At 41.5% G+C, this 13,965-nt stretch overlaps 1 protein-coding gene across 1 annotated transcript in view; it reads left to right on the top strand.

The window, feature by feature from the left end:
* hsf4 (heat shock transcription factor 4) overlaps positions 1-12,292 on the top strand; it is a 20,779-nt gene extending 8,487 nt beyond the window's left edge. The window contains exons 5-13 of the mRNA XM_087842772.1: positions 95-170; positions 1,305-1,372; positions 2,409-2,508; positions 4,532-4,650; positions 4,729-4,959; positions 5,061-5,178; positions 6,328-6,393; positions 8,269-8,363; positions 10,830-12,292. Coding sequence (XP_087698898.1) covers positions 95-170; positions 1,305-1,372; positions 2,409-2,508; positions 4,532-4,650; positions 4,729-4,959; positions 5,061-5,178; positions 6,328-6,393; positions 8,269-8,328 — 838 coding nt within the window. The 3' untranslated portion in view covers positions 8,329-8,363; positions 10,830-12,292. The remainder of the gene's footprint in view (positions 1-94; positions 171-1,304; positions 1,373-2,408; positions 2,509-4,531; positions 4,651-4,728; positions 4,960-5,060; positions 5,179-6,327; positions 6,394-8,268; positions 8,364-10,829) is intronic.
* The last annotated feature ends 1,673 nt before the right edge of the window (positions 12,293-13,965 follow it).

Here is a 13,965-nt window from a genome sequence, read left to right as displayed (position 1 = left end):
ACAGGTGGCTAGAACAAACCGTTCAGGTCGTACTTGTAATGTTTCGCATTTGTTCTTATTTCTGATCTCTGCAATGTTTCCCCTCCGTTTGCAGGCAGAATGAGGTGCTGTGGCGGGAGGTGGTGTCACTGAGACAGAACCACACGCAGCAACAGAAAGTCATGAACAAGGTCAGTCTGTGGGTACAAACTCAAATTTTATTTTTATTTGTCACATACACAGTCATACACAGTACGATATGCAGTGACAACTGCTCGTGACCTAAAGAAAGAAGAAAAGGCTATGAATAAGATAGGAACTAAATATTAAAAAGGGTAAATTTAACTAGGAAGGAATAAAATTAAATAAAATATATAAATTAAAGTTGAAAATAAAATAACTGTACAACAAAATACACAATACACAGTATAGAAATATATAAGAATGTATGAAGAAATATAAATATATATATATACACAATAAGAGCAGCTGTACAGTATTAGATGGAAATGAAGAATATAATGTCCAGTGTTGTGCGATCCACATTTGTAAGTGTACACACGATGCATTTATATGTTTATATAAAACACAAATACAAAAGTAAGTAATGAACGTTTTTGCCTTCACATTTGACTCACGCGTCTGTATTTCTCATGTATCTTCTACTCTAAAGGAATAAACACTGAACAAATACTTCAAAGCTATATTTCGCTGATGTTACCGTTTCTTTCTGTTATCGCTGAGCTTCCAGCATCTTTGTAACGGATGAAACCTGCCAGAGGTCGGCAGCAGGAGTATAATTTTCCTTCCAGACGTCATTGAAACCACACAGTGGATGTTTGTTCTCTGTGGTGGAAAGTAAATAAAGTTCTTTTCACTTCACCTTATTGATTTCCAGCTAAGGTGATTTATGTATAAATTTGTGAGACGTTTGAATGCAGGACTGACGGCACTTGTATCACAGTGTTTTACAGTATTTCTTTTGAACTTTTTGTTTTAGTGTTGAAGGTAAAAGCATTGTTTGCTTTTATAGAGTGCTGTTTTAACACCGTCAGCTAGCTTACTGGATTGTTACTTGAAGCATCAGCACTTTTGCTGCATGTCTGATTCACAAAAAGATGAATCAGTTTATAAAGTGAAAATGGCATCTGACCATCAGACCTGAGAAACACAAAGGTTCATTGTGTGAAGGTGTGAGCGGGGAGGTTAGGGCTCGTGTCTCTCAGTTTCCTGTTCTGTTTATATCTGAAGGTAAAAAATGAGAGTCGGTGATGTTTTCCTGTGTGAGCTGCTGATTCACTCTCTGCTCGTTCTGTCTTTGCCAGCTGATTCAGTTCCTGTTCAGCCAGATGCAGTCCAACACACCCAGCACTGTGGGCCTAAAGAGAAAGCTGTGAGTAGACACACACCTACACACAGAGCGTGCACAAACACACACGGGCGCACAGTAGAGCAATCAACAAAAGTGAGACAAACAGGGCCACAGTGGGGCAGAGGGAAGGGCTGGCTCAGCTGACAAACTGAATAATCGAACTCAACAAGCGATGTGAATGGAGACAAGTGCTGAATCAGTCAGTCGGACACAAACACACACACAGTGAAGGCAGAGCAGGGTGCGCGACCCTGCACGACAGGCTGTGTGTGTAAAATGCTGGTTCAGCTTTGTTACTGAGAGTGAACGAGGCCGACGTGAGAAAGCAACGGCACGCCGCAACACAAAAAAATGTGTATTTCTGGGTCGGGAAGAATTCAGATGTATGTCTTTTTTTTCATACACTTCCACAATCTGGGTTTTGTGTCCTAGTTCATCTACTCTCACTGCAAGTTTCCTTGCTCCAAAATTTACCTTTTAAAAAAGCTTCGAGCTCATTTCTGCATGTGCACAAGTCTAGCATGTTTGCCATCATAGTTACAGTGTTAGCATGCATTTGTCCATGCTAACACTGTAAACTGAAGCACAGATTCCTTGGATGGTCTGTATCACCACAGACAACCATACAGTTTGTTGGTTAATCCATTAAAAACATTCCACATACACACCACAGAGGTCCCGTTTAATGATTTAAAATAGTGGAGGTGGGGTCTAACACACTACTGGCTGCTGCCAGCTGAATTTGCCCTTCAGTGCTGAGATTATTATCCGTGGATATAAAGCACACACACAACCATGTGTTTGCTGCATGGATTGTTGGTTAATAAATACAAAACCGAAGGAGCACATGAGCTTTTGAAAGACTGAATCTTGTGACTCGGCATTGTTAATTACATGAAGCAGTGTAACAAAGTAGCGAGACGGATCAAAAAGAACTGTAACTGTGTGCTCCAGTCACACCAATTAACCATTTGTTAATTAGCACATTGATGATCATTGTGCGTAGCTGATATTACTACTGTTTTATAACTTAGTGAAACAATAACGCTTCCTCCAGGCCTCTGATGTTGGACGATGGCTCTCCCAGCCCTCCTGCCTCCAAGTTCAGCCATAGTCACCAGATGGAAGCCATCCACGAGCCCTTCTACATCCAGTCGGTGAGAACGACACACCTCAAGTCTGGTTTTCAGTTTGTTGAAAGTACCGTGTGGACACATTTTACTGGGAACTATAATTAATAATCTGCTGCGCTGCTGCTGACCTTCCACATTCAGCACAAACAGCGCTGGTAGCAACATGCAGTCAAATCAGCTCTGAGGTAAACAGCTGGCCTTCCTAAGTGCTCGGCTATGTGCGATTCTAAAATGACCTTTGAAACCAACTGATCGAGTACATACACACTTCCCAATACTGATGAATGTAAATGTAGAACCATGACAGCTACTGTGTTGAATCATCATTCATTATACAGATGAGGACAGAATCATTAGCACCTCTGATACTAATAATGAATCACATCATTTTTGCTGGATAATAGATTCTATTCATTTGTTGTAGGTTTTGGCAACGCTCACATACATCGCCTGATATCACAGCCCATTCTTCTTTGGCTAATCTCTCAGGCTTCTCCATATTTGATGGTCTCTTCTTGCATTTACCTCAGTCTGAAGAACTTCAGTGGGATTTAAATCATTCGATAACATTCACTTTGGCCTTCTGGAGTTCGTTCTTCACTGTGGAGTGCTTGAGGTTCGGTGCTTTCCCGACTCCCCACAGTTGTGTGTCACTGTGGGAATGGTGTCCTTAGGGTTGTCTAAGGAGCTTGGGAAGAAAAGCATCTGGAGATGCTTGAAGATGTTTCACCTCTCATGGTGCAGAGTCCCAGATTTAAGCCCTGTGGGAGTGTTCCCCCAAGAGGGTCATGGACCCCCTATTGATCCTCTACCTAATCCCACGAGCCAAGGTGTGAAAACAGGTGTGGGTCGCAATCAGCCAGGGTTTCAGGTGAACCCGCTGTGAGACTTAGCCCCACCCTATCATGTGATTTCCTGAGGTCAAATGGTCCAGGATGTGAGTGGGCGTTAAGGCGTCTGGGGAGGATCTCAAACCTGGATTATAGATGGCAGACAGCTGGTGTCTGTTCAAAGATGGTGGTTCACAGTGGACATAGATGCTTCTTTCACTCCTCTTTCAAACCATCTGTCCTCTCTGTCCAAAATGTGAACACTGGAGTCCTCAAAAGAGTGACCTTTGACCTTTAGATGCAGATGGACCGCTGAGTCTTGTCCAGTGGAGGTGGCTCTTCAAACAGGAGAGGCCTCTTCAGATATAAGTAGTGTTTCTAGCCAAAGAGCTCTAGTTTTGTCTTATCTGACCAAAGTCTTCCGGCTTGAAGACGTCTCTTCTGAAGAAGTGGAGTTTTGTTCCTGTGCAGGCTTCTCGTGATTATCTTCTTTGAGACTTCAGTTCCCAACTCGGCCGAGTCATTCACCAGTGTCTCGGTCGTTCACATCTCTCACTAGTTTCCTTCTTTGAAATCTTTTGCTTTCGACCTCTGACAGACTGGCTCTTTACTGTCCAGCTTTCTTTGATGAAACTTCTCACTCCAGTTCCTGATACTTGGAATGGTAACTTTGGATCCATCTCCTATTTTATGAACATCAACAATTATTTTTTTCCATTTTAGACAAGTTTATAACTGATGCACTTTTTAACCTTTAATCAGAGGGGTTAATCATTTTGTCCTCATCTGTTTGAATACATATCCTTTAACACTCTGGCGCCACCAATCCAGCTGTTACAGTACGTCACCACTAGGGGGCAGCAATGTGCAGTGACAGATTTAGGGGGCCACCGATGTGCTTCACTTCAGTCCGAGGTCAAACACATGAGTCTGTAAAGGAGTGTTACATACAGGCTCTGCTGCAAACGCAACAATCACACAAGTGTTGAAGTTGAAAAAGGTCTAAACCAGTCCAACGAAACTCTGACTTCAACTGTTTTAAGGAACCAAAAGCATTTATGTGGGCTCACAACCAGATATGTTTGAACAGATTCTAGGTTGTTTGTTGTTGTTTTGTTTCTTTAACTAAATACAAGCATCCTGAAAATCTTCAACTTCATTGGTGCTAAATTTATTAGAGCAAACGTGCATCACAGTCCTCTCCTCTTTGCCCTCAGCCATCCAGTGATACTGCTTCCTGCTCTGCTAGCGGACTTGCAGGAGGACCGATTATATCCGATGTTACTGATATGTCTCAGGCGAGCATGGCTCTGCAGATGCAGCCTGATGAGACTAGGTAGGAGATCCATGTGTGATTTTCTCGGCTCACTATTAAAAGCTACTTTTAACACACAACGTGTGACTCTGCTTGTAGGGAGAAGTGCATGATGCTGATCAAAGAGGAGCCTGTGAGTCCAGGGGTACGAGGGGGAGGAAAAGGAAGCAGTGTACCGGGAGGAGAGGCTGTAGCGTTGACCTCCCCGTGTGAGGTGTGCTCCTCTGAACCACCTGTCCTCCCTGTTGCAATGGTCCAATCTGTTCTGGAGGGGAGGGGCTCTGTAGGCTCCATGCTGGAGAGGAGGAGCAAGAGACCTGCTCTGGAGAGGTAGGTGCTCACAGGTGGACGAAGTCATGGAAAATGTAATGCAACAGAAAAGTACTGTGAGTGAATGAATTGTATAACACATCCTGCATGTGTGTGTGCAGAGCTGAGGTTGCAGACGCAGTGGAGAATGTGGACATGAGTCTGGAGGAGCTGCAGCAGCTGCTTCTTAGGAGCCATCAGCAAAACGCTGTGGAAGCTGGGACCAGTGCTGTCATGGATGTCAGTAGATATTTGCGACATCAGGCTGACCGATGTCAGTTTGATGATTATTAGGGATGGGTATTGTTTAGGTTTTATCCGATACCGGTACCAAACCGGTACTTTTGAAACGGTGCCGGTGCTTAAACGGTGCTCGAACCGGTGCTTAAAGAATCAAGAACACAAAATTGGTCCAAAAACCTCTCATGTTCAGCTGTTTTTTTGTAAAAAGATAACAATGTTAGCCTTTTCTGCAGCTATGGGGCATATATGGTATCACTCTTGGCTGGAAGCAGCTTAAACAATGGAAAAAACACAAACTTTGTCCAAAAACCTCTCATGTTTAACTATTTTCCACTTTTTCTTTGGTCATTTTAGCCTTTTTGTCCAGGGTGAAGGGAGTATCTGCCATCAAACAAGAAGACAGCCGCATGTAGCTATGATGGTGTTTGCTAGTTCACCTTACATGCATTAATGTAATAACGTGGTTAGCCTACTCAACGTAAATTACACACGAACAACATGAAGCTACTCACGCAGAGAAGAACGGCTGCTGCTGCATCATCATCCTCATCATTTCTGCTACACTGGCAGGGCTAGGGGCCAGGACTCTCCTCTTCGGGTTTTTGGGGGATGTTGCTAACTCCGGGTCGATAACAGGCACCACACCCGCAGTAGATGTGCTCGGTGTGAGGTCTCGCAGCAAGCTATCAAATACGGCGCATTTCTCGGCTTTTAAAAAAACGCTATGTGTCGCCAGGTGTTTCATCAGATTTGAGGTGTTACCTCCTTTGACAGTATCACAGTATCAGCTTAAAGCACTTGTTGCAGCTGCTGAGTTTGCATCTTTTGCTGTGAAGTACAGCCAGACTTTGACCGCTTCGCCTTGGGCATTTTTAATCTGTAGCTCTGCTCTAAAAGAACGTACGTACCTGGACCCGCCTACTATCCTCGGAAACGTAAACTGATTGGCTAGAATCTAAAGTGTATCACAGCTCAGGAAAAAAAAAAGCAGAAATAAAGCACCGAAATGTGCGCTGCTTTTTGGTCTGGTTACTACCGTTTATGTCAGCGGATACCGGTACCCATCCCTAATGATTACAGACAGCAGCCAGCGGAGTGTATTATTGTATTCATATCATTATGCTGCTTCCCTCCTGTTTCTTCCAGCCTTTCAGTCTAAATCTGCCTCTGACTGAGTGGAACTTCACAGAGATGGAGTCCAACCTCAAACCAGTAAGTTCAGTCATGTGACTCTCAAAGCTTTAGTCACTGGGAGGTAAACCAGCTCAATAATAGCACGTGGCGATGATGGAGAGACTTTTATCTTCTATTTTATGTCCCGTTTCAGTAACATTAAATTCAATGTTCATCTGATTCTTAGACATTTTTCAGTTTCACTTCGATGTGCATCAGGGTGAAAACACTGATCAGATACAAAGTGAATGTTGTAACAGGATCAGTCACATGAGTGCAGTGTGAAAAGGCCCCAGCAGGTGGAGCTTTACTACAGCAGCTCCATGCTGCTCTGTGACAGAGACACTAAGCAGAATGTGACTCTGATACAAACTCCAGATGTTTTTATACCGTTCACCTCGTGGGAAGCTCTCACTACTCGCAGCTGCAGGAGGACAAAATATTCTTCTTACAGCCTCATATTCACTGGACTTTAGTGATGTTTTGTATGAGACCTCTCCACCTTTGAGGATCTTTGAGAGTCCTTCTGCAGATCTCCTCCTGATTGGTTGATCCCATGGGCTGGCCTATTGATGTGTCACCTGCTGATTGGTTCCTGTGAACATTTTAAAAACACTGGTTCCTGCTCAGCCTCCAGTCAGTGATGATGAACTGACACCGGAGCTCCCCAGTCTCTTGTTTTATAAAGCATGTCAGCCTTTCCTGTGGTGTCAGCACTCTTGTGTGTGTTCAGACCCTGCAGCACAAAGTTTCTCTCCTCTCAAGCCTCGGGGTTCTCATCAATCAGTCGCCATGATACTTTGGGATGATCTACAGCAGCAGGGGAACCTGCTCGTGTGTCTGCTGGAGTTGAAACTTCTTTTGAAGTGAATAAACATAATTTGTCCATGCACCGCAGACCAACCCAACTCTGCTGAATGTCTGCTGCCAGCTCAAGCAGTGAAGGTTTTGGGAACACTTTGGAAAGCTGTGCCTTTTCTGGCTTTCTCCTCGGTCACTATTGTTGGAGTTTCTTCAGTCAGACTTTCGTGCCTCAGAGGTGCAGCCCTCTTTCTCGATACATCGTCACCAACATCTGGCTTTTTAAAAACCCCACTTTGAGAGATCTGCATTTTTAAAAACATGAAAGGTTGATCTAAAGTGTTTTTTCAGATCAACCACTGCTAACTGCCGTTTCCTAACTGTTGACCCTGAATGTTCCTGCTATCCTACAAAAACACACAACCCCAGCACTGCACTCTGTTAAACTGTCTTATAATTACAGCGTTTTCTGATCCTGTGTCGCCACATTATTATATCTGCCATCCTATATTTCACATGTACAACACGGGTGGCTTCAGATACCCGCCCCCACAGCCCACTCATGTTGACTGAAGACACAAACACAAGCTGTGGAGCCCTGCTAGTTCTTTTGTGGTCTGAGTCTTAATTCATTCGTCATCCTGCTTCTGTTCCTCTTCAATTTAGACGAGAACACTTGATTGTTGACATTTTCTCTGTATGATTGTAGAGTCTTTAACTTACAGGATAAAGTGCATCAAGGTGGTTGTTGTAAATAAAACTGAGCTGAGATTCAGTAATTATAAATACATAAAATTCAGAGTTTTGTATGAAGAACACATAAAGTGTGATTTGGTGTATTTTGGATGTTTTAAAGCCACTAAAATTACAACCTTTTATTAAATGTTCAAAGCTCCCTTTAGTGCCACATTTGTTCATAATCTTTTCTGTTCGCAGCATTTACAGCCTTCGTGTTTATTAGCATGGATATTTCATAACAACATGAATGAGTGAATGATTTTGAGTTTTGTACAGTGCAGTCCTCACATATTTGTTGTGTAAACAAATTGTTTGATGTAATATGAAACGTTTCTGTTGGGACTTATTTCAACGTGTGCATGTTTATTTTCACAGTACATGTTCCAGAACCAGGAAGTCGAGGCTTTTCCAGCCGCTGGCTGTGAAGAACAGTGAATTTGTGCCGTGAATAGTCCTTTCTGAAGCGAAAGGTAACCGTCTCTTGTTTAAGACTAATGTCAATGCAGCTTCATATCTTCAGAGGATAATCAGACTAATCGGACTATCAAACAAATCCATTTCTTTGTGCACGAATGCAGGACTGTTTTTACAGTGTTGTCACGTCACGAAGAAATGATTTAATCAGCGTATTTCTCACATCAGCCACAAACCACACGCGAGCTTCATCTGACCGAATCGTGTTCGTTTAGCTGCTGGAAAGTTTTGGTAACTTTTTGTGATTTAAATAGACTTTTTGCGCGTACACAATGAGACACAGCTTCTCATTGGTATTACACTGAAAATAAACATTGTAATGTATTAAAAGATATAAAATAGCTGTAAAAAAGCTCCTCACTGCTCGCACACAGCAGACCTGCTCTCTGAGGCTACGTCCACACGTACACGGGTATTTTTGAAAACGGAGATTTTCCATTTTCGTTTTAAAAACTAATCCTGTCCACACGTAAAGGCAGAAATGAAGGAAAACGCTGCTAGGAACATGCCAAAGCAGCAGGTGGCGCTATATTCCTAACCGTGCAGAAATGTTGGCCAATCAGAAGTCTAGAAGCCTCGGTGGGAAAAAGTAAACAAAGCTGGGGCCAGTGTTGCCAACTTAGCGACTTTGTCGCTATATTTAGCGAGTTTTCAGACCCCCTAGCGACTTTTTTTAGAAAAAAAAAGATGTGAAAGCGCATATCGCTTTTACTCTCAACAAGCAGCGGGTGCTGTAACGCAGTCAGTTCTTCTTTTACTCTTATGCTGTTTTGTGGATCAGGTTTAAAACTACTTATAAACACAAACACACAAAGTAACTCCACCAGAGTGCCTATTTCGGGTCACTTTTGCCGGTCCAAGCCCGGGTAAAGGAGCAGGGTTGGAATTGTGACATTAAAAAAAACAATAATTGCTAAAATAAATTTAATTTGTAGCTCTAAATAAATTCTAAATGCATTTAGGACGTTTTTTGCTCACTTTATGTCTCATCCACGATGTTATTTCTCTCTCCAGCAGCGTAGGTTACAATCACATTAGCATGACCAATTATGCAAATTAGGTGATGACGTCATTTAGCGACTTCTAGCAACTTTTAGGACAACCAATAGCGATTTTCCTTACTGAGGAGTTGGCAACACTGACTGGGGCATCGAAGCAGAACTGAGTCGTATGTGTGGAGGGACAGTAACTGTGTGTATATGTAAGCATTTAAACACTGCAGAGAGAACAAGTAACAGTAACAGTATTGTAGAAATTCATTTCACCGAAACAATAACGTGGCGCACAGTGTGACGTCAAAAAAGGCGCACACCTTTGACGCTGCGTTTTCTCCGTTTTCTCCGTTTTTCTCGTCCACACGTAAATGCAAAAATCTGTGTTTTCAAAAATACCCGGGTACGTGTGGACGTAGCCTGATTCTTGTTCAGGTTTGCCATCGTGTGGTCTGAATAGGACTTCATAGGTTCAGAAGTCTTTGGATGACGAGAACATTTTAGCTTCTGTGTTTGTTAGTTAAGCAATCTGGGACTGAGGGGGCGGCTGAATCCTTGGTTTGGGCTCAGGAGGAGACACGTTGCTTTGGGATGTGTCAGGGAGGAAGTTTAAGAATCTGCTGCCTCAGATATGTGCAGGTACCTGCTATGGTGACCTCGTGAAAGTATAAATAGTTGTTGTCACTTTTAAATGAAATGAGTTGCTTTAATGCGTGCATGAATGAAACCGTTCTTATAAAGCCATCACGTGACCCACATGTCCAAACTCCTGAAAGAGCAGCTGTCCAACTGCTCATCGCAGCACAGAAACAGCTTTAGTGACGGTTACAGCTGATACTCTTACAGCCTGCTAGACCTCAGTTTGACACCTCAAACCTTTATATTTTATTACAGAGATTAGCATGCTGCAGGCTTTAAATGTACTGTGTGCAGCGGATGAACCAAATCTATTTAATATGCTCCAATTTTTAATATAAATGGGGAGTTTTCTTCACATATTAGGGTTAATTATGGGGTTTCAGTGGGCTCTGCGCCGGCCCTGTTTACATTATACATGCTTCCCTCAGGCAGCATCATCAGGAGGCACAGCAAACATTTTCATTGCTGCTCAGATGATACCCAGCCAGAAACAGAGAGCATATTTCTCCCATATTGACTTCCTGTTAAATCTGGAACTGAATTTAAAATCCTTGAATAATCAGATTGGCCCTTATGTCAAAGACTTCGCGTATCAGCACGGAGCTCCTCGCTCTCAGACGGCTTGTGGTTCGTTTAAAGGAGAACGGGAGGCAGAGCTTTCAGCTTTCAGGCTGCTTTTCTATAAAACTAGACGTTTTTTGTAATGTAAAGGTTTGTAACCTCATTGCTATCTGCATTATTTTTAATAAGAAAATGAACGTGATGCCACACCGATGACTGAAAACTGTGTCCTCAGTTTCTGACGCTCCTTTCTCCCGTTTGTGTCTGCAGGTCACAGACGCTGCTGTTACGCTTTGTACTCCAGTGGGCACCAGTTTGAGCCCCAGGCCCTGCCAGGCTATTTCCTACACGTGACTTTATTCTTTATACATCCACATGCCTACAACAGAAAAAGGTCTCTGCAGTCTTTTTGATCAAAGCTTTTATTTCCTGGTTATTTGACTTCATCGGATCTGAACGATACCTACATGAAGAAAAAAGATGTTAGTGACTATGATTTTCACAGTTAACCAATCACAGAAGAGCATTACGACAGCATTACATCTACTCTGATATTAAGCCGGATGGATGCAGACGGTGCATTCTTGGCTCCTGCACTTTAGTCTTTGTGTGAGAGGGAGTTCCTGCTTGGAGAGGTGACTTTTTCTTCCTATAAAGATTTCACGACAGATGAATATTTTTTATTAGTTTATCCTTATTAAGAATATGATGTATTTGTATCAAAGAACAAACTTTGGCAGATTTTATGTGATTTTCTCAGTCTGTGTAGGAGTGTAGAATTTGAGGTATACTTTAGGCATTTGAAAAAAATCCTCACTATCCTTCAGAGAGATAAGCGTGTTAGCGTTTCTACCAGGCTGTGTTAAAATCCACAAAGAAGGCTCTCTGAAATCTATCGCAGTAGAAGGTAACACCCATCTTTGCACAGTCCCGACGTGAAGCCTGGGATTAGCTTATTTCTCTTCTGTCTGATTTAAGTGTTAAGTTTTAATAGACAGATTCTCATTTGACAAAATCGACACTGGACACTACGGCATATTTGCACAATCGGTATATCTAGTCATTTATCTCTAGTTACAACAGTGGGTCATTGATTTCCTGTTTGTAAATAGCCAGCACTGGGTTGCTCAGTAAATGAATGACAGCATTTTTAAACCGTAATCTTGGAGACGAGTGGTCACAGTGTTGCTGCACTTGTATCTGTGCTCAGTGCTGCACAGTAAGTTCAGACTTTCATGCATAAAAACCAAAGTCAGGACAGGGGGCTACGCCAAAACCACAAGGAGAAGAAGAATTCGTCAGCTGTCCAGGAGCCGGTGTTTACTTTGACTTTGTTTCACTGAATGTACGGTGGGGTGATTACTTGATAATTGAATCTTTTACCTGCTTGAAGGAATGCGTCTTATTTACTCTGGATAACTACAATTTATTAATGATTATGCCGTTGGACATCGAATATTAGTCCTCACCACTGTTTGGAGGCAGTAGATGAACTTGAATTGTGCAATACTGTACAGAACTGTGAGAAACTGCAATGACCATAGGAATGTAGAGAGCAGCAGCTGTAAGCGGTGGACTGGAAAGCACCATAGAAAGATGCACTGCAGAAGGATAATGTTAGCTTGTGAGCCTAAAAGCCCCACTATTCATGCCGAGTCGGACAAAAGCTTCAAATTTTAGTAGCATTAGTGAGGAGGTCAGCTGCAGCGCTGCCTGCAGCAAGGCCACGACCAACATCGTGCTGCATCGTGCTGCATCGTGTAGCCGCGCCTCAGTACCTCGGCGCTCAACCAAAATCACGACTTGTGCAGAAAATCTGCAGCTTTTGCCAACAATGTGAAGCTGACCATCATGGTTTTTTCCCCATATATATCTATATATATATATATCTATATATATATATATATATATATATATATATATATCTATATATATATATATATATATAGATAGATAGATATATATGTATATACATATATATGTATATATATATGTATATACATATATATATATATATATGTATATACATATATATGTATATATGTATATACATATATATGTATATATGTATATATACATATATATGTATATATACATATATATGTATATATATATGTATATACATATATATGTATATACATATATACATATATATGATTTTCTACACACATTTATACACTTGCAGGCTAACATTTGATTATTTCATTCTCCATGCAGCTTTTGGAAAAGGGACGGAAAGCAAGTTGTGGTGTAAACAAATGAAATTGCACTAAAAATGACAGTTGTATGATATTTGAGAGTACACAGTACATTTTAGACATAGCATTTATTTGTGTTCCTCATAATAAATATGAGTGTAATTACTTTTTTCCAAGGAGTGATGAATACATGCATTCAGCTGCTGTTGTGTTCTTAATTTATTCCGTTTTCCACTTTTAATCATTTGCACTGGAAATGATCAAACTGTGTGTTCAGATGACATTATGCCTGTTGGGATTGCAGACAGATAAAAAAGTATTGATGTTCAACGAGTGAAAAGATCTCTGCTGTAACAAAGCCTGGCATCCAAAAGCACCTCTGCACGCTAAATGGACTCTAAGAAATGTGCATAGAAACACACATCACGTATATTAAAGCAGAAAATCCTGTCGACACCGGCTGTCAGTGAAGACAAAGACATGATCTCAGTGCTTAGATGCTTTTGAAAGTGAGCCGCTGAAAATGTGAATTGTTTAAAATGGATTTTTATTTTTAAAGAATAAAGTGTATCGTTACAGGGAGTCAAAGAAACTGAACATGTATTCCACCTGTGTGTGAAATATTTAAATGGATACTCCAAATAAAAATTCATAACAAACAAATTATTTATTTGAAGGATTCATCAGAATGTGTTCAACTGTGTAAACAGCTAACAGGAGCATGCTAAGTTAGCTTGTTAGCTAGCTTAGTAAAAGTTTTTCTAAAGTAGGCTGACCAACCGTCCTCTTTTCCCCGGACATGTCCTCTTTTCACGTTCTGTCCGGGGGGGATTTTCGAGATTGATAAAAATGTCCGGGTTTTCCTATATTCTGACAGAGGACCCATGTGTGTGACGTCATCCCCAATCTGCTGCTTTGTGCGCACGTTCTGCGCTCACAGACTCGTGATGGGATTTACGGCTCTTTTTAGAGAGCCGGCTCTTTTGGCTCTGAACCGGCTCTTCAGGTTGTTTTGTTGCTTTAATTAATTTATTATTAACAATAATATAAAATTATGCACAAAAGGAATTACTAATGTAAAAAAAGTGGTTTTATATATGTTTATATATAAATATTTACGGTGGCCCCTAGAGACAAAACACATACAAACTCCAAAACACTTTTGTAAATAGCAGTGAAATTAAAGACTATTAATAATTCAAAATACA

Source organism: Neolamprologus brichardi, chromosome 7, assembly GCF_056152115.1.
Source record: "Neolamprologus brichardi isolate AB-2024 chromosome 7, ASM5615211v1, whole genome shotgun sequence".
Lineage (NCBI taxonomy): Eukaryota > Metazoa > Chordata > Actinopteri > Cichliformes > Cichlidae > Neolamprologus > Neolamprologus brichardi.
The sequence above is the reverse complement of the archived record's forward strand: the minus strand, read 5'-3'. Positions and strand labels throughout refer to the sequence as shown.